The 21,125-nt window shown below is 43.8% G+C and overlaps 1 protein-coding gene across 4 annotated transcripts in view; it reads left to right on the top strand.

Moving 5' to 3' along the window:
* The window catches only part of PNPT1 (polyribonucleotide nucleotidyltransferase 1), a 31,900-nt gene that overhangs the window by 7,697 nt on the left and 3,078 nt on the right, over positions 1-21,125 (top strand). For all 4 annotated transcript variants that reach the window (XM_035110939.3, XM_035110938.3, XM_088667428.1 and 1 more), the window contains exons 9-24: positions 74-260; positions 3,099-3,150; positions 3,657-3,714; positions 5,303-5,399; positions 6,285-6,387; positions 7,714-7,784; positions 9,452-9,488; positions 12,154-12,220; positions 12,304-12,393; positions 12,922-12,975; positions 13,080-13,189; positions 14,661-14,732; positions 14,828-14,891; positions 17,378-17,461; positions 18,641-18,724; positions 20,612-20,718. In XM_035110939.3, coding sequence (XP_034966830.1) covers positions 74-260; positions 3,099-3,150; positions 3,657-3,714; positions 5,303-5,399; positions 6,285-6,387; positions 7,714-7,784; positions 9,452-9,488; positions 12,154-12,220; positions 12,304-12,393; positions 12,922-12,975; positions 13,080-13,189; positions 14,661-14,732; positions 14,828-14,891; positions 17,378-17,461; positions 18,641-18,724; positions 20,612-20,718 — 1,337 coding nt within the window. The remainder of the gene's footprint in view (positions 1-73; positions 261-3,098; positions 3,151-3,656; positions 3,715-5,302; positions 5,400-6,284; positions 6,388-7,713; positions 7,785-9,451; positions 9,489-12,153; positions 12,221-12,303; positions 12,394-12,921; positions 12,976-13,079; positions 13,190-14,660; positions 14,733-14,827; positions 14,892-17,377; positions 17,462-18,640; positions 18,725-20,611; positions 20,719-21,125) is intronic.

Below are 21,125 nucleotides of genomic sequence, written 5' to 3'. Positions count from 1 at the left end.
TTCTCTGTATGTATCAGTCGAAGAAGACAGCTGTGACTGACTGACTTTCCCATCTCTGAATTTGAATAAATAGTGATGTTGGAAGCTGCTGCCGAGAACGTATTGCAACAGGACTTTTGCCATGCTATCAAAGTGGGCGTGAAGCATACCCAGCAAATAATTCAAGGCATACAACAGCTGGCAAAGGAACAGGGTGTTACCAAGAGAACTGTGCAGAAGCTATTCACTGCTCCTGAGCAGATTGTGGAAAGTACAAAGCAGTAAGTACACAAAAGGTTTTCTGGGCTACGTGGGCCGCAACTGCAGATATAGTAGCTGAATTTAGGGTTTTCTTATTTTAAAAATCTAAAATACACCTACATAAATTTTCATCCACCTTCAAAACACAACAAAAGCTGCTATGATATGGAAAGAAAAGGATATATTAAAACTGTTCCACTCATATGCTAAATAAGAGCTCTTGATCACTTTCTCTTCCGTTTGGTACCCTTTACTAATTATATTTGTGTTGGTAATTGCCTTTCTTTACTAATCCTCCTTTGTATGTAGGAGTCTACATTGTGCTGGTAAAAATAGGCTTGCTTAATCCTTGGTGAATGTGAAATTCCCTGAAATTCTGAAGCTGTGGAAGAAAAAACATTTTGGTGGGGGGTATGGAGGGATATGCAATATTTCATTTTTAGGACTGCCCCTCCTCCCCAAGGACCCAGGGATGGAGAACCTGTGACCCTCTGGGTGATGCTTTTTTCCAACCCCCATCATTCCTGACCACTGGGCTTGCAGGCTACCCATCTCTGCTTTTGGGAACACAACATGCGAGGCAGAGCAAGGGATCTGAACAGAACGTTAAAACCTTTTCACTGTGTGCTTCCCACCATCCCTGTCCTTAGCTAGCACTGCTGACGAAACTGTGTATCACAAAATACTGATCAGCAATGACGGTGGTGCTTTTCATCTTGGGAAATTTTCATTTTTGTAGCTGGCAGAATCTTTTGACCCATTTGGCCCCTGTCCGCCCAGCTGCTGATGTTGCCTTCTGTCCCTGGACAAGAAAATGGGACGGAGCTGGCTGCCAGGATAACAAGGCACACAAATTTCCTTTTCTTTAAAAAAAAAAAGTGTCCCCCCCTAACTGCCAGTGGGGCTTAAAGTGGGTTGTATTAAAAAAATAGCATTAAGTGAAAGCAACTTCTTAGTTCACCGTCTCTGTAAAGGCAGTTGGACTGTCTTTTATGAATTATGAATAACTCTTACCCCACGGTTTATTTTAATTAAAGAAGAAACCCCTCCCCTTTTTTTTAAGGAAAAAAAATATTTGTGTCAAGTTGCATATTTCACTTGGCACACGTGGTCCAATAACTGAAGAGAGCAAGAGGGGTGTTTTCATATGTGTGCAGTCTGGAGCAGTGAGGTTCTCCCTGTGAATTGTAGGAAACATGCTATTGAATCAGCTTGAACTTCCACCCTCTTCTTCACAAGCACCCTAAGCAATATTTTGGGATTCTGCCTTGACCAGAGAGGCTGTGAAGTGCTGGAGTCTGTCCAACATCTTTGCATTAAAGTGAGGATTGAAGATAAATTGAGTAACAAATCGGAACACCCAAATACATGGCAGGGGTTGAAAAGACATAAGGAGTAGAAGCAAAAATCTGACCTACGCTGAGTGAGGCTTTTTCTTCTTCTTTAAAGCAGTTGTACTTTTTAGATGTATAAAGTGAAACATAGTCTCGGCCATGAGACACCTTATAGGCAGGCTCCCTCAACCTCGGCCCTCCAGATGTTTTGAGACTACAGGTCCCATCATCCCCGACCACTGGTCCTGCAAGCTAGGGATCATGGGAGCTGTAGGCCAAAAACATCTGGAGGGCCGAGGTTGGGGAAGCCTGCCTTATAGCGGTCTTATCTTACGTTTTCTGGCAGGGTGCTCTTTCTTCTGTTGCTTCATGAAGTAGTTAGGCTTTATTTCATGCCTGTCTGCAGCAGCATTCAATCGTTCTTTCCACTGTGTTGGAAAGCTAGTGTCCCAGTAAAAAGAATAAGTTGGAAATTCTCATTGTAAATTTCACCTGTGCTGTAGAAAACCAGGTGCTGGCCTTAGACAAGTAATTCCCTCTCAGCCTCAACCTTCCCATCTTCAGTATGGGCACAACAGCTTTTGTCGAAGTAATTACAGCACTGTTGCAATTTGGCTGCAGTTCCATTGTGTTCCGAGTGCCTAAGGCGACGTGTTGGTAGTCTTCAGGGTCGCATCGCATGATGACTTTGTGTATTGCATAAGGACTGTATTGTTCTAGATCTAATCGCCGCTCAGTCCTTGTGAGTGTTGTTGCTTATACAGCCAAAACAGCAACAGCCATGTGTAAGAGGGGGAGGTATTATTATTGGGCTGAGGTTTGCAGAAATATTTATGATGGAAAGAGACACACACACCCAAAACAGCCTGATGACAGCTAAACATCTTCATTGAGTGATTGACTGTTGGAACGGGGAGGGGATGATACTGCCCCTTCCACCCCCACCTCCAACATTAACCTAAGATTGTGGGTTGCTCTGAAGAGGTGCCAGCCTTTGACTTACATTAGTCTATGAAATGCCTTGTGCCCTGACAGCATTGTTTAAATAAAACAAGAGCAGCGGTGTTGTAGTGATCTGGTGCCCACTATTCTGCTTTAGTTTTCTCTGTAGCAGTTCGTAGGATGAAACAGCAAGGGTAAACTTCCTCAGTATTGAACTGATGGAAATGGCAAGGCTTCTCTTTCTTTGCTTGAGAGACCTCTAACATGTGGGACTCAGGTGGGCAAAATGTGTTGCATTTATGCTTCTTTTCATCTTCTTGGCACAGCTGTTTGGTTTTTGCGGTCTGTTTCAAGGCAGATGGGGATACTTCTGGAGATAGAATAGATGAGGTACCAAAGAAGAACTGTCACTTGGGCCTTGGCCTGTCTGGCTAGGATTTATGGATAACACCTGTTGTTTTCTCTGCTTGTCCTGTGTTGCTGCTTTAAATGTCATGGGGATCAACCAGGTTGGCATTCAGATATGATTTGGCTATAATTTTTCATCTTTCTCTTTTCTCCCCCACCTTCCTGTGCTTGAAGCCTTGCATCTGGAAAGATCACAGCTGTGTTTTCTGACTTCACGCATGATAAAGTGAGTACTTAAATGCATTTTGGTAAATTGCGCCTGAACCACTTCTTGGGGTTTCCTTGTTTAGCTTCAGCCAGTTTTAAAGAGATGCACATAACTCCCGTTTAGGTATTTCAGCTCTGATTCCGTTCCTCTCGTTAGATGAGAAGTGTTCCCCATCAGTGGTGCCAGCATGCATACATTGGGAGAAGGCACAGGGTAAAAGCTTTTTCATGGTCTCAGCTGGATTATACATAAGCAGAGTTTGGATGGTCATGTGTCATGTATGATCGAGTTGAGGTTCCTGCTTTGCCTGGAGTTGGGCCAGGTGACTCTCGGGGTCCCTTCCAACTCTGCGATTCTACAATTCTATGATTACATCTACTGGGTGGGATGACTCTCTAGGGAAGTGTGTTTCTATGGCCTCTGCGTGCTGATGTACATTAGCTCCCAAGCGTAGGATGTGCAAGAGATTCTATAGCTCATCTTAATAAAATTCAGAATGTGTCAATGGATATCTTACATCCTAGATCTCAAGAGATGAAGCAATTAACAAAATCAGACTTGAAACAGAAGAGCAGCTGAAAGGTCAGACACACTCATAATTGACTATACATGTTCTAAAATGTTTTACTTTGCCAGGGTTTGTCTTACAGTTCTGCGTACGGCAGTCAAACATTTTTTCATAGACTTGGGGATACAGATATTTGCAGCAGCCTGGTTCTTACTCAGATGGTGAACCTGCATTGGGGCTGTACCACTTCTGATTGCCCGGGGGGGGTGTCACATGTGTTAGAGGTTCATTCCCCTTGTTTGCATTCATGGGATTGTTGTCTATCACACGATTGTATATGTTTTCATTCCACAGAGTGGGGCATGACAGAGATAGCATAGCTGCCAAGTTTTCCCTTTTCTCACGAGGAAGCCTATTCAGCATAAGGGAATTTCCCTTTAAAAAAAGGGATAACTTGGCAGCTATGCAGAGATAGGATGTTTGTGTTTGCTGAAGTGGGACTCTTTCTCTTTTTGCTGTCTGATGCTAGAGAGAGAGGGAGCCATGTTTCAGTGCTCCGTGTGTGTTTATATGTAAATAAAATAGATTAGCCCAATGCTGAGTTGCTGAGGTCTGTTACACAATTGTGCAAACTCTGCGGATCTGTAAGTGTGCTGATGTCAGTTGGCATCAGTCGCTGTGATGTTCGGGCAGAAGAATGCTTTAGAAGCTCCCAAACGATCAACCAGGAGGGAGAGAGCATGCGAGTTGGGCATGTGTCTTTACCAGGGTCCTACTTGAGAGTAAGAGATCCCAACAATATGATCAAATGCTTCTTGACTCATTTCTTAACATTCTCTGCAAATAGAAAACCAGCACATGAGAGAGAAGATTGACATCCAGGGTGGGAGGATTTTTAGGATTGTATTTTTAATGAGGAGCATTCGGTCATATGTACCCCTGCTTTGCGATCCAAAGATATAAACATGTGTCTGGGCTGAACTGCACCCATGAGAACGAAGCCTATGCTATAGTCCTCCCTGTTGTGGGTGTTGAAGATGAAGATGCTGAAGAATGAAGCAGATGCCCCCCAAACCAATCTTCCATTCTGGCCTCCAAAGGCACTGAGAATACCCTTGGCTCATATTGGGCTCTCTACTGCTTAATGAAAAGAGACAGAAACCAGCCAGACACTGCAATCCAAAAACCCCCTTTGTGGCAAGCTCTCTCTCTGTGTGTGTGTGTGTGTGTGTATGTTATGCGGAAGTGTCCCTGCCCATGGGCTCATGCCAGCTTCACTGCACTGGTGCAGAGGTCACCATTCTGCCCACCAAACATGCAGGTGGACAGTAGTGTCACCAGCAGCATCCCTGTAGGTGAGGGGGCGGCATTTCAGGAGAGGGGCTGAGCCCCACTGCTGTCCCATGACAGCGCTGAGGATAATCAGTGTGTTGGCTCCAGGCTGGTGCAGCTCTTTATCTTCATCTTATGCCCCAGCCGTTCTCCTAGGTGCTTTGAGCATCAAACCTGTCAATGCTTTCACAACTGAAAATTTAAAGCAAGTGCTTCAGATGGGGGTAACACCTACTGCCACAAATTCCTTTTACTTCCCTTCTAGTCATATAGTTGGGGGAATAAGCGCTGTGTTTTAGCTTTTGTTTCAATTTTCTTCTTTCTCTCTAGAAAAGTTCCCAGAAGCGGAGTGTTACGAACTCATGGAATCTTTTAACGTCGTTTTGAAGGAAGTCTTCAGAAATCTTGTTCTGAATGAATACAGGAGGTAAACACGGTGTTTTCCAAGTCGCTGTGTTTAAACCAGGTTCATCCTTGGAATAAGGACACCGAAAGGCCGAAAGCAGCATCTTTGCACCAGTTTGCAGTGGCACTAGCATACCAAACAGCATGCACATGGTTCCTTTAAGGAATCGATGCTCTCACACACAGAACTATCAGTATGTTCCTACTTTGTGGTACACAGGTCCTGCCCTTGTTTGCACTTTAAGCCCATAGTTAAGCTTAACTATGGTTTAAAGGTGAGCACACGACATGCTGGAGCAAAAGGCTAAAAATTGCAGGTGGTAGGCAATTCCAGGAGCTAAGGCTCAGTGCTAAGCCCCCTTACTTGCCCACTGAATTTAATATATCTGACTTCTGAGTAGGCCTGGTTAAGAATGTGCTATAAATGAATCAAAAGCAGCAGTAAGCCAGGAACAAACCTTAGTTACAGCTTGTGGTTTGTTTGGAGGGAAACAAGCTATAAGCCCGGGTTTGGATGTAACGCTAGGCCATGTCACAGTTTTACTCCCAGCACTGCAGCAGGAGCAGGGGAGGAACAAATCCCCTGTGGTTTTAGTGCTGTGCACCAGTATGCTTTATATTGTGGTTTCAATCGAAAGGCCTTAAATCATGGTGAGTATGTTTAAAAGGCCATATGTGACCGACACCAAAACCTGCTCTCTTTGGGGCCTTATTTGACTGGCTTCAAATGTGTGCACATCAGGCAGGACTAGAGGCAAGGTGGGTAGCCACAATCCTCCCTTTCCCCCAGTTATATCCATAATAACACTTGCACTGGACTCCAAATTTTCATGAATGCAGGACAAATCTAGAACCGAGGTGGGAGGAACCTGTGGAACCTGTCTTCTCTGTTTCTTTACTCCCGTAGATGTGATGGTCGAGACTTGACTTCGCTTAGAAACATCACTTGCGAGGTGGACATGTTCAAAACCCTTCATGGATCAGCGTTATTTCAGAGAGGCCAAACCCAGGTATTCACTGATCTTCCTTTTTTTCCATTTTTTATTTTACTCAAAACTAAAAACACTGTGGTTCAGTGGTCGTGGGTCAGCAACTAAAATGAAATTTGCGAAATGGACTTAGACGGTGTGGATAAGCTCCCAAAGAGCATCCTGAAATAAACTTGATTCATTATTTGAATAAGTGCTAAATCATTCCTAACTTTCTCTGAGCGTACTTATAAATTTAGAGTATATGTATGTTCTCCATCACTATTAAAAACCGCACTGTGTGGGGGATGTGTGAGTCAGTGAATGAAAAGGTTCCCCGTGGGCGAATTGCTTAAAATAACAGCATCTATGAATCAGACCTGCTGCTCTGCTTAAATTGAAGGGTGATAAATTCTCTCTCTCATTCATATATATATATATATATATATATATATATATATATATATATATATGAGAGAGAATCTAAGTTTGGCCTCATTGAGGGGTAGTATTTCAATAGGAGTAGGAAAATGAGAGTACCCCTAAACATAGAAAAAATGTTTAGGGGTGCTCTCATTTTCCTACTATTGAAATACTGCCCCTCAATGAGATCAAACTTAGATTCACAAAATGTTTAGGGGTATGCATATCCCTGCATCCCCCAGGAAAAAAGCACTGTATATATGAGATATATGTGTATATTTACGTGTGTGTGTGTGTGTGTGTATATAGAGAGAGTGAGTGGGCGGGTCGTGTGTGGGTGTGGTAGTTCTCACCCCCCAAAAAACAAAATCTGTTCAGAAGAACTCTGTGTATATTTTACTGCAAGTTCTTCTAACAAATGTCAATTTAAAAGTTGTCACACCTTTGAACTGAATTAGTGACTTGCCCAGCTGTAATCGGTATCCGGTGGGGAGGGCTTGAATAGCAAATGTGCCCTCTAGATTGGTTCATAATTAGCAGAACTTGTAACCAAGAACGGGGGGGGGGGGGGAGCTGAAGCTTGAAGTTGTTCTCTGACAATCAAAAACAGTGCAGTGCAAACCGTGCATGTCAATGATTCCCCTTCTGATATCATTGTGAGTTTCATGTGCCCAGAGCAATGCTTACCCTATCTGGATTTTTATGTGTTTTGGTTTTGAGTCGTTGCTACTTTCTTATTTGTTGAGAACTTAATTCCTCTCCCCTAAACCAGTGTTTCCCAACCTTGTGCCTCCAGATGTTTTCGGACTACAATTCCCATCATTCCTGACCACTGGTCTTGCTAGCTAGGGATGATGGGAGTTGTAGTCCCAAAACATCTGGAGGCACAAGGTTGGGAAACACTGCCCTAAACCACAGTTTTTTCAATAGACCTTTGTTTTCTAGGTCCTCTGCACAGTTACATTTGACTCACTGGAATCGAGTGTAAAATCTGACGTTATCACAACAGCTTTAAGGTATATATATATATGTATATATAACACCATCCCCCCTCCTTTCAACCCCCAACTTGACTTTGGCGTGTTAATTGCACCATGTGATTCTTTAGAACCTTGTGCTCATAATCTTCAAGTAAATCAGGAGGGGCCATAGCTTAGTGGTAGAGCTCATGCTTTGCATGCAGAAGATCCCTGGTTCAATCCTAGCATCTCCATTTAAAAAGGATCAGGTGGCAGACAGTGGTGAAGACCTCTCCCTGCCTGAGAGCTGGGGGCAGGCTGCTGCCCATCGGAGTTGATCAACTAGACTGTATGGGCAGATCTGATCGGGGGTAACGCAGCTTCCGACATTCGTATGAAATGACCTTTTCTTTGAAGGCAATCTCTCTAAACCATAGCTGCCAAGTATCCCGTTTTCGCCAGGAAACTCTCTTTTTTCCTACCGTTTCCCGGCGGTCTCCCATATTGGTTATTATCCCGTTATTCTCCCTTAAATCCGCTCCTGCCGGCGGCCATTTTTCTGGTGCCACTTTGCCCTTCTATGGGCACCAGGAAATGGCGCCGACATCAGAGGTCGCTTCTATGCGTGTCCGGAAACGCGTAGACACAACTTCCGGCGGCGGCATTTTCTGGTGCCCATAGAAGGGCAAAGTGCCACCGGAAGTTGCGTCTACGCAACTTCCGGTGTCGCGCGGCTGCAGATCCCGGATTTTTCCGTCCAGGACTTGGCAGGTATGCTCTAAACATGATTGAAAATGGGCATATACAGCCCCCTCAGAGAAATCAAGACTGGCCACATGCGAAAAAGAATATCAAAATAACGTAGCTAAGTTGAACTTGGAAGTAATCCTGAAACATTACAGTGCAAAAGTAGTTATTAAAAACTTTCCTAAGAAGAAAGCTACTGGGTTTTTGCCTTTGTTTGTTTCTTTCTGTAGGGACAAAACTTTTATTGGATTGGGCAACTAGAATGTGAGTTGGTTAATCCATAGAGGATAGTTCCAACTGGTTACGGACGAATCCTAATGAGTGGGGCAGATGTATTGAGAAATGGCAGGATATATTAAAACATGGACTTTGCTTTAACAAGGAACAGGAATCTAACAAAGGCTGCCTCATCTGTTATTTAGTATCAGAAAAACACTTCAAACATGCTTTTGCTCATATAGGTGGCAACCATGTTAGCCGTGTCCAATTGACACGTGATCAAAGACATGATCGGAACACCTGCGAGAAATGGTCACTGCCTGTAGGCAAACAATTACTCAGATAAAAATTATTAAATCTGTTGTTGGTCTGCTTACCCAACTTCGCAGTGAAGCATAAGGCGGGCTCAGATGCACTTTGTTTGAACGATAGAGTAGTTTACTGTACCCTAATATTGTTCTCTGAGCTCTGGTGGAGGCAGTTAGGCAGGGCCTTCACGGGAAAAGAGTTTCCCCTAGTATTTAAGGTATTACAGAAACCTTCCATTGTTCCCTAGCATTATGAGCCAAGGGTGCCTTTCTAAAGGTTTAAAGGAATTTGCATGGCCTCGGAGGGATGCTTTAGGTCCCTACCCCTCGTTTGTACCCCTCTCCCCTTCCGGAGAGAGGCAGAGTCGGCAGAAGCTTCAAGGGGTTCCTGATGTAAGTAAATTACTTGCAGCTCATTTAGTTCTTTGTAACACTTGTTTCTGTTTTTAGTGGAATAAAGGAGAAGAACTTCATGCTCCACTACGAGGTATGATAACTCACTTCAGCTTTATAAAAAGCATTTGCGCTTAATTATTAGGAGTAGTTACTCTGAAAACGTAGGGGCTTATTCTTGAATTGCTTTCTTTATATCTGGAGCCCGTTCCTGAGGAAAGCTGCATGCAGGCCCATTCGGAGCCTCCTCTAGGGAGATAGGCTGTATGTGGAATTGTTGCTCCATCTGCATTGTGGTGTCAGGGTGTATTTAGGGGTTGTATAGAGTTGCATGGTGCTATAATGCATTTATTTTAATTGTTTTGTGATTTTAATACCGTACACTGCTTTGGGTGCTCTTTTTAAAAAAAAGAAAAGCAGCTGAATATATACCATAAATAAAGTGTCTTCTCCCCTCACCCTGACTTTAATAGCACTGGTATTTGAAACTAACAGGATCCTTTTCACTCACACCTTTGCTTCTTGTTCGTTTTTGGAAAGGAAAGAACCTTTGTTGATACTGCTGCTGACAAGCTACATTCGCTGGTTGCTTTCTTCTCCAAAAGCAAATAAGTGGGAGGATTCCTCCTCCTCCTCCTCCTCCTCCTCCTCCTCCTCCTCCTCCTCCTCCTCCTCCTCCTCCTCCTCCACCACCTCTTAATCGCAGGATCACAGGACTGTAGAATGGAAAGGACCCCAAGAGTCATCTGGTACAACCCCTGCAATTCTAAAGCATCCACAAATCTCAGCTAAAGTATCCATGCATCTCAGCTAAAGCACCCATAATTGCCTTTTCATAATCTCTCTCTTTCTCTCAAACACACCAGAGTGTGTATGAGAGATAGAAAGAGATCACGATTAGGGGAAGATTAGGTTTGGAGTGAGTCCAGCATACTCTAGTGGGGTGTAGTGGTTAGAGTGCTGAGCTAGGACCTTGGAATCCAGGTTTCAGTTCTTCACTCGGCCAAGAAGTTCACCTTGGACCAGTCACAGTTTCTCAGCATAGGGTTCCGAGGATAAAATGGGGAAGGGGAGAATCTTCTGCTCCACCTTCAGCTCATTGGAGGAAATGTGAGATATAAATGTAGCAGTAATAGATGGTGGAAATACAGTCATACTTTGGATCCTGAACGCCTTGTGATTCGCCTTGCGAGTCGAATGTTTTGGCTCCTGAGCGCTGCAAACCTGAAAGTGAGTGGAACCCGAAGTCTGACGTGGCTTCCTTGGTTTCCGAGCGTTTTGGAAGTCGAATGGACTCCCGGAAGGGATTCCGTTCAACTTCTAAGGTACCACTGTAATAACAGTAGCAGCAGAACCAAATAGGTGATTCCTGAAAATGTTCTGCAGGTGTAGCTGCTTGTGCAAAGGAACCTGATCCACTGGAAATTTTCGATTTCCCACCCTCTCTTATTAAGAGGATGATTTGTAAATCATCCCTTAACTTATCCAAGTTATACCGGTATTAGAGAGAGAGAGAGAGAGAGAGAGAGAGTAGTAGCACCTTGGAGACCAACTAATTTTGTTCTATTGACAGTGAAACTTTTGAGTACTGAAGCTACAGAGATTATTGTGAAAGATGGTTGAACTTCAGCATAGTAATAATTATTATCTGGCTGGGTTTCTGCAGTTTTAAGGCGCATTTAATTTTTTTGGAGAGTTTCAATTAGGTTTCAAACGAAACCTCTTTCATACTTTGAAACAGAAGATCCTGAAAAGTGTCTAAACCTTAAATTTAGGCACTAATTCAAACTTCCATTTGTACAGCATACTGTAGCAACTCTAAGTAAAGCTACTTTAACTGTTAAAATTATCACTTCGAATTACAGTGGTGCCTCGTAAGACGAATTTAATTCGTTCCAGGACTCAATTCGTCCTACGAAAAATTCGTCCTGCGAGTCGCAGTTTCCCATAGGAATGCATTGAAACTTAATCAATGCCATTCCTATGGGCTCCGGGGGACTGGCGGCGGCATGGGATGGGGCTTCGGAGAAGGCGCAGAACTTCTCCGAAGCCCCGTCTGATGCCGGCTGTGTGCGAGGTGGCGGGGGGGAAGCGCTTCTCCCCGCTGCCACCTCCTGCCTGCCTTCCCCGGGGGACGGAGTCGAAGCGTGGTGGGCGCTGCTTGCCCCCGCCTGTCTTCCCTGGGCCAAGGGGAAGACAGGCAGGGGCAGCCACCACACCGCCGCGCTTCGGCTCCGTTCCCCCGTCAAAGGAAGATCAACTGTCAGCTTCCTGCGCTGACAGCTGATCTTCGTTTGCCGCCTTCCCGTGCTACATTCTATGGCCGCACTTCGCAAGAAAACCTCGTCGTCTTGCGAATGCCTCGCGCAACGCAAAACTCTTTCGTCTTGCGAGTTTTTCATTGTGCGAGGCCTTCGTCTTGTGAGGTACCACTGTATAGTCCAAGTATTCACTCTGATCTACTTAAGATTGTTGCTTTCATTAGGTGTGCATAACTCGGCATAGGATAAGCCAGATAATTTATTTTTTAAAGGTCATATTGTTTTCGTGACGACTGTGAAAGTGTACAACTTAAAATATGTGGCTGAAATATTATTCCTAAGGGTAGCATATTTATAACTCTGCAAATGACTCATTGCATGAGCATATTTTTATCCTTTTGGGTGAATTCCATGGATGTTTGCCTTGAAATGAATGCTGACAATCAGAAAACCATCATACTGACTTTCTCTCCTTCTTGATATATTAAAATTTTGCAGTTTCCTCCATACGCAACTAACGAGATTGGCAAAATTACTGGCATGAATAGACGAGAGCTTGGCCATGGTGAGTAAGAATAGAAGAAGCTGAATATTTAGACTGAAACTGAATTACTCCTTATAATTCACAACATGATTTTTTACTTGTAGGTGCACTTGCAGAGAAGGCTTTGAAGCCTGTGATTCCCAGTGAATTCCCTTTCACAATAAGGGTTACTTCAGAAGTGCTGGAGTCAAATGGTATTTGATTTTTATTATTTAGCTATTGCTCCGAATATGTGGGTGGAATTTAACTTAGCGCTAAGCAGATCCTTCCATTGGGCAAGCAGAAATGCTTGCGCTGATGAAGCTATCTCCCCTCGCCCCCACGCCTATGATTTGAAATCTGGCAGGGCCCTTATCACAAGGCGAATGGGAAGGGCAAAGCAGGAGGTCCACCACTGTTACTTTTGCAGATTTTGCCCTTTTTTAGAAGGCGCAAGGGATCGTGAATTGGCTAATGGGCTTTGGGCTAATGTTTGTGGATTTCATTCGGGACTCCCTACTCTTTTCCCCCATAATTTGAGCACATATCTTTAGACCATTTACCGTTGCGGACGTTGGCTGAAATTTCTGAACTGCAGCAAAACGGTGCAAAAGAAAACCACCTATGCCAGGGAAAAATGTAAATCATACGATGACAAACGGTTGTCCATTTCTTTTGTGTTGCTAAGAAACTTATTTATTTGCAGATGGTTGATAGCCTAAGCTTGTGGTTTCTGTTTCCAGGATCATCGTCAATGGCTTCTGCTTGTGGTGGGAGCCTGGCACTGATGGATGCAGGTATTCCAGAAAGAAGAATTCCTATTTGAGGATGTGTTTATGCATGGGTCAGTGGAGAAGTGTCGCCAAAACTCAGAAATGCATAATTTCTCTTTTATTGTTAGGGGTCCCAATATCGTCTCCTGTCGCAGGTGTTGCTGTTGGTTTGGTTTCCAGGTCTAATTCTGAAAAAAATGGAGACATTGAGGATTATCGCTTGCTAACAGACATTCTGGTAAGAGTGCCTAATTGAGTCTGTTTCTCAGTATTAAAAGTATTAATACTCTAGCTTAAAACTCAGACCTGCGACATATCTAAATTATAGGTAATTGTGCACAAATTGGCAATAACACGTGGCTTGGAGGCTTGGCTATGAATCTGGAAGCCCTCATTTTGAACCTCTCTTCTGTTATGAATTCAGACAAACTACCATCTCTTCTCCTTAATCCCTTCCATCTGCAATATGAGATACTAATGCAGGCTTGCTTTACAGGATTACAGGATCCCCTATATGAAGTGCTTTGGATAGCGCAAAATGATTATAAAAGTTCCCAGTGTTTACTATTAGTTCATGTTGGAGAATGCATAGCGTTTACATGCAGAACAGCCACCTTAACACTTCATTAGTAGCCACAATGCTAAAATGGGGAATAATAATTTGATGTCCTACTGTACCCGGTACCTGATTTGACATTAATGTTTTTGATCACATTGACTGGCAATTGTTCAAAATCTGCCGTCTGTGCAAGAAATCTTCCACATCTGAAACAGAACTCACAATCACAGAATCGAATTAGATCAGTAGTTTTCAACCAGTGTGCCATGGCACCCTGGGGTGCCTTGAACGATGGTCAGGGGTGCTGTGGGCAACACTGGCCTCTGTCCTTCCCTCCCTCCTTTGATGCCCTCTCACGTCTCTGCCTCCAAAAGGCTTGCACAGCTGTTTGTTGCAGCAGCCCTGGATACAAGCTCCCCAGGCGAATGGTGGCTCTGGGGCTGGACAGAGGTGCTGGTTGCCGGGAGCTGAGGCAGCTCAGAGGCTAGTGGTGGATGCAGTGGCCGCCCGGAGGACTCCCAAGGAGAGGGGGGAGGAAAGGAGGCTGAGTGAACACTCCACAAGGGAGGGTGTTTGAAAAAGGGTGAGAGGCTGCCATCTCGGCAGGCAAGGGGTGACATAACTGGGTTCCTGAGCCCCACAAGGGTGCGGCAGAACAAATGTAGTTGGTCAAGGGACCCATGGACTCAAAAAGGTTGAAGACCTCTGCATTGGATGTATACATGAATTGGTATACAGTAATTGTGTCTGCTTACCTGAAATCTTGGAAATCATAGATGAAGCTAGTATTCTCTAATAGAATTCTTACCACTTTCATTGGCTTAAAATAAGCTGAAGCTTGTAGTGCAGTTGTATTCAAACTCTTATACAAAATACCCCTACTTTGTTATCTGACATTGTCCAAGGAAACCATGAAACCATTATTTAGGGGACTTCTGCTAAAAGTTCCTCAGACAGGCACCGACTGTGAAAATATGTTGCAAGTATAGGTTTTGTGGTTGCAGCCGAAATGTAGGAATTGTTTTAACCTATTGTGGTAGAATTTGCATCCCTCTATTATGTTCAGGGCTGGGATGTCGGTTTTTGGGGGTCTGTGAGTAGAACCTCTGTGGCCTTGGAAAGACATTTGGCATATATTTATTTTCTGCAGGGAATAGAGGATTATCATGGTGATATGGACTTCAAAATGGCTGGAACGAATAAAGGAATCACTGCCTTACAGGTATCCTCCTCCAATCCTCTTAATTTGAAATAAAACTCTGTTCCAGAAAAAACGATGCTGTTGATAGTTTAACTTTTTCACTTGTGTATCATTAGGCTGATATCAAGCTACCGGGGATACCCCTAAAAATTGTGATGGAAGCGATTCAGCAAGCCACGGGTGAGTGTAGAGGCCATGGCTTTTGATTTTCACTGCCGTTTCGATAATTTCCCATGAAATGGACAATCAGCCCTGTTAGAACAGGATAGGTTAATACAGTACAGTAAATCCTTATCAGTGCCCACCATAATATCGCTGACTCGGCTATTATATTTAGGTGGTGCTCTTTGAGGTAAAGCCTTCTAAAGAAAAGCCTCTTGAAAGCTTCTGAAATGGCATGCATACTGTCCCTACATACCAGGGGCAGAACCTCAGGCCTACAAACATGCTTTTGCCCGATTTGAAAGTGTTTGGATGTCAGGTACATCTTGCTTGCCTGGGTGAAGGACAAGCACATGCTTACTGCACAGAGGTAACAGTCACATTTCGTTGCTCTGTCTGCTTTTGCCTCTGGCCCTGGCATGCAGTCTATAAGAGGCTGCCCATGATGCCATGGGGGCAGGGGGGCGGTTGCCCACCTTTGCTGTGTCGCTATATGGTATCCCATGGGCAGTCCTTTTTTTGTGTTCCCTACAATTGGTAGCCTTACTGGTAGTGCTGTCATCCCCTGTGTTTCCGTAGAGTTTCTCCAACCTTGAGCACCAAGCTATTGTTGGACTACAACTCCCATCGTCCCTAGCTAGCAGGACCAGTGGTCCAAGGGATGATGGGAGTTGTAGTCCACCAACAGCTGGGGAGCCAGGCATGAGAAGCACTGCATGGCATGTGAGAAGGGTTTCTGTGATGGCCCTTCTCCTCTGAGGTGACCTCCCCTCTTGAGTGTACCTTGAACCATTACTGTAATGTAGGCTTCCTCAAACTCGGCCCTCCAGATGTTTTGAGACTACAATTCCCATTATCCCTGACCACTAGTCTTGCTAGCTAGGGATCATGGGAGTTGCTAGCTAGGGACCAAAAACATCTGGAGGGTTGAGTTTGAGGAAGCCTGTTGTAATGCTTTTCAGCAATTCATCAAGATGGGCCTCTTCACCTAGGTCTATGGTTGAGTGGACGTATTGCCACCTTTGCTTTGATACTGGTCATTTTTGTGTTTTTGTTCGGTGATTTTCATATTTTTGCAACCTGCCCTAGGCCCATTTGCACTATGAGCACAAATAATAAATTAACAAATCACTGCCCTGGTTTTGCCTTTTGAGGATGTCTGGTTAAAATTGCTGGTGTAACAAGCAGTCATTGTTAGACACAGGAAGTTCAGTGTTGTGATAGGAATAATTTTGATGTGTGAATTAAAAAAAAACCATTTCATTGGTAAAATGTATAGTTTCTTATGTGCCAGGTAAATTGGTTGTCTCTTTTTCCAGTGTTTAAAAGTTAGAAGTCTTATTAACTTTCTCAACTTTGGGTTCTGAGATGTTGGACTACAACCCCCATCATCCATAGTCAGCAGGGGCAGCGGTCAGGGCTGATGGGAGTGGTAGTCCAACAACATCTGGGAATCCAAGTTTGAGAAATGCTGGCATAAAGGTTTAGATGGTTGATTTACCAATTAGAAATAATTAAATATTGCAAACCTAACTCCATATTGGGCAGCTTTCACTAGCCTGTTGCCTCTAGAGGTTCTGTATTGCAGTTCCCACCTGCTTCATGCTGGCTGGGGAGCTATAGTCAGAAACATCTGGAGGGCACCAGGTTGGTGAAGGCTGGTATGGGGAAAACACCTTATGGATTCGCAGCTGCATAATCTGCTTTGATACTCTTTGGCTTACAGCTTAGCCATATTTCTTCCCGGTCAAACTGTTGTTTATAGGCAGTGAACTCTGCCCACCCAGCGTGATTTCTGTTTCTGAAGAAGAAAGCTGGATTGCTCTCATTTCTCTCAGGAAAGCAATATTGCTTTCTTTGCATCTGCTAGCCTGCTTGCAGAAAAAGCCGTGTGTTAGAGAAAGAGTTCTATGTGACATAAGCAAATGTGACCAATTCCAAGCAAGGCGTTCATTGAAATAAATTTGAAGTGGGGGGGAGGTTTCTACCTAAGTAACATATGGTGGCCCATTATTTAGATGAACTTGTGATTGCACTGGGTGTTGTGTTTTTGTATTCCAAGAATCAGCTTCAGAAGTCACACACGCACAGTCAACACAAAAGCTTACTCCAAGGAATAAGGATTCATTATTGCACAGTGATTTAAGTGCTCTGTAGTGTAATGTGCTTCACCTGGGGGAGGGAGATGTAGGGCTTTTTAAAACGCACTGGAAATAATGCACAGAGCTGGACAGAAGATCCTGCTGCCCTAAATGCTTTTATGAAGCATAAAACTGGAAACAATTCTGCTCTTTTATTGAACAATGCAGCTCCCCAAAAGTGCCTCAAACCCTTGCTGTGCAGCTGCGTACAAAAGTTTTGCTTGATTAGTCATGTTAGAAGCATTAGGGAAGAAAGGAAGGTTTCCTTGCAACAAAACAGAGTTTTTTTAAAAAAATGAAAGCATTTAACATGTGTGTTCTATATTTAAACTAGAAGGGTTTGTGTGTGTTTTTCTCCCTTAGTGGCAAAGAGAGAAATATTGCAAATTATGAACAAAACGATTGCAAAACCTAGAGCAAGCAGAAAAGAGAACGGACCACTTGTAGGTAATAGCATTTGTAACTAACTGTACGTGTTCTGAGAGGTGGGGTGGGGAGTGCAGTTGGAGGACCAAAGTTCTCGCAGGTGTGCAAACCATGCCTTTTAAGAACAGTGGTTGGTGTTCAAGGATACATCCCATAGTTGTCAGCCTATGCAGGCATTACTTCTTAGATTAGAACCTTTCTTTCAAGTTAATTTCTAATTCAGTATAGCCTTACGTTTCTTAAATGCATATTTCACTTCCCACTACAAAAGTCCTGAAAGGAACTACAACGAAAGTAGAAATTCAATAACAAAAGTCACATAAGCATGTTAAAAAATTATTCAGGATACAGTACTATTAAAGGCTTCATCCGTATCATAACCACCCCCACCCCCAAGATGAACACCAGAAACAGGACAAAACTTCCAATCATGTAATTCCATTTGAAACAACTTTTGTTGGGATTAAGTTTCATTGTTTTTAGAAGAAGAAAAATCTGCCCTGATTTTTTTTATAGTTTATGAGTATGGCACTTCTTCCTTGTGTGTTTTATTATGCCATGTCTAAAATAAGCTAAATAATGCTGGTTTGTAAACATCAACTTGGCTGGTTATATCTGGCGAGTAAGAATCACTTCCAGGTGATCAGGCAGGGAGTAAACATTTGTAAATTCAGGGTAAATTTTCTTTATACTTTATTTCAGACTGCTAGTATGGCAAAGCACGCCCCCTCCTATTTTTGTGAACTAATGAATTTTAACTTAGAAGGCTACCATAAAGTAATGGCATCTTTTGAGCTGAAAAATTATGTTTTTAAGATCAAAGTTTAGGTCCCGAATTCCCTTCTATTCATGAAAGGGCTTTTGATCTAACAGAGGATCCTGCTGGCAGAAAGAAGAAATGTAGCTTTTCCTGATTCCTCCTGCAATCTCATATCCATTTTTTGTGGGGCAGAAGGGAGTTGCATGGGAAATCAGGATGTCGCCTCCCCTCATCTCCTGGTAGGAGTGTCCCATGAATGGAACCTTTATTCCCATTGGAGAAAATGAGTTCCAGAACGATGCCACAATATTTTAAGTCTCTAAAAATGTTAACATGTTTATGTACAGCCAGGAAAAAAGTATTGTGGGGGTGGGGGTGGGTGGAAAGCCCTTGATCCTATTATTGCAACAAATTTCTCATTTAAACTCTTTGCGTTTCAGAAAATGTTCAGGTGCCATTATCAAAAAGGGCAAGATTTGTTGGCCCTGGAGGTTATAATTTAAAAAAACTTCAAGCTGAAACTGGTGAGTCTTCCAGTCTTCCTTGCTTTTTGATGTGTACGTTTGCCAATTTATTAAATTATCCTTTCCTCCCCCCCCCCAAGATGAAGCACATGCCTTTCTCTATAGGGAGGGGCGCTTTGCATATATAGCTGTACTCGCAAAGTTGATAATGCAGTGATAACAAACAAAGGTTTTCATTTTCTTTTGGCCATGTGCTTTTGGAATGTAGAGTTAGAAGGGACCACAAGGGTCATCTAACCCAGTGTTTCTCAACCATTTTTGGGCCAAGGCACATTTGTTCCATGAAAAAAATCACGAGGCACACCACCATTAAAAAAGTTAAAAAATTTAACTTTGTGCCGCCCTATATTGACTATATAATTATGACTGTAAGAAACACTTGCCAATTGCTGTGTTGGTTGCAATCTCCTGTAATAAGGCTTCACAAGCCGCTGATTTCTCTGCCAGCACAATCATTTGCTCAGCAAGTTTCAGGTTGAGCTTATCCAGCCAGCTTCTTTAAGTTTGTCTAAAACCACCCTCCCGTGGTGGTGGCTGTTGAGAGCTGCGCTCGCCCCGCGTCGTGACCCGGCCGGCTTCCTTTCCGGCGGGTCAGTGCTATGCATTGGCGGCCGCCAGGCACGTGACAATGCAAATCGCCCTTCTCGTCGCCGCACGTCGCCGCACACCAGCCAGCGTCTCGCAGCACACTAGTGTGCCGCGGAACAGCGGTTGAGAAACGCTGATCTAACCCAACCCCCTGTGATGGCAGGAATCTCAACTAAAGCATCCCTGACAGATGGCCATCCAACCTCTGCTTAAATCCCCCCAAGGAAGGAGAGTCCACAACCTCTCAAGAGAGTCCGTTCCACTGTCTAAAAGCTCTTGTTGTTGTTTAATCGTTTGGTCGTGTCCGACTCTTTGTGACTCCATGGACCAGAGCACGCCAGGCACTCCTGTCTTCCACTGCCTCCTGCAGTTTGGTCAGACTCATGTTGGTAGCTTCGAGAACACTATCCAACCATCTCGTCCTCTGTCTTTCCCTTCTCCTTGTGCCCTCCATCTTTCCCAACTTCAGGGTCTTTTCCAAGCTCTTACAAATATTAAAATTTGTACTGCTGCTTAGTTGGGATCACCTTTCATGAAACTTGAAGCCATTGGTTTAGGTCCTACGCTCCGGAGCAGGAGAAAACAAGTTTGCTCCATCTTCAAACATGACAGCCCTTTAGATATTGAAGATGGCTATTGTATCCCCCCTCTGTCTCCTCTTTCCAGGCTAAAGATACCTGTAGACTCTTTCCCTGTCCCATGAAAACTTTCCCTACTTTGCACTTCCTGCTGTTAACCTTAACAACAGCCAATACCTTCCAGAGTTTCCTTAAGCTAGTTGGCTTCAATTTCCTGCGGAAGACTTGGATGCCATTGGCATCCTTCATTATAGTTAACAACATGGAGGAGAATTCATTCATAGCGGAGATGAGCAAGAAGGTACATTGGGACCTACTGGCAGATCTCTTTGCAGTAGATTGGCAAGGAGATTCCCGACACCCAGTAGCAGCAAGATTACTTTCCCATTGACATTTAGGCTAGTGAGAGGCAGCGAGCAAGAGTGGAATTTTCTGTCCATAAGGACTGTGAGTTCAGCTCCGTTGTGGAATGGAGAACAAATTTCTAGGCTCAGAATCTGCTCACTTGTCTCAGGAATCTGCAGAGTAGATCCAGCAAGTCTGAATCTGTCTGCTCCTGCCTCTTGATCCTACGTTGACGATTTGAGCGTTACGTTTTCGCCCCTTGATTCCTACACATCTATAGCACCAGTGTTGAGTCACTTAACAATTCTTGTACAAAACCACCCAATCTTTCCCCCCCCCCGGCAGTGTTGATTTTATCCACATTTTTATCCTCCAGGGGTAACCGTTAGCCAAATAGACGAAGAGACCTTTTCCGTATTTGCTCCAACGCCATCCGCTATGCATGAAGCACGAGAATTTATTACCGAAATCTGCAAAGATGATGTAAGTGCATATTTTAAGGATTTTGATATATTGTGCATATTTTTCATGTATCAATATCCATCTCTTAATATAGGTATGGCTGCTTTTCCTGCCTTAAAGCCGATTAGATAGGGTGTGCTAAAACATATAACTAAGATATGATGACCACAGTCCATAGAGCTACAGTGGTTCCTCCGGTTACCAACTTAATTCGTTCCGGGGGTCTGTTTGTAACCTTGAAACCATTCTTAACATGAGACTCACTTTTGCTAATGGCGCCTCCCGCCGGCACGCAACTTCCGCTCACATCCAGGGGCAAAGTTCGCAACCGGGAGCATCTACTTCCGGGTTAGCAGAGCTCGTAACCCGAAGCATTCGTAAGGAGGACGGTACATAACATGAGGTTCCACTGTATTAGAAAGGGCTTG

Source organism: Zootoca vivipara, chromosome 3, assembly GCF_965207765.1.
Source record: "Zootoca vivipara chromosome 3, rZooViv2.hap1.1, whole genome shotgun sequence".
NCBI classification, from domain to species: Eukaryota; Metazoa; Chordata; class Lepidosauria; order Squamata; family Lacertidae; genus Zootoca; species Zootoca vivipara.
The sequence above is the reverse complement of the archived record's forward strand: the minus strand, read 5'-3'. Positions and strand labels throughout refer to the sequence as shown.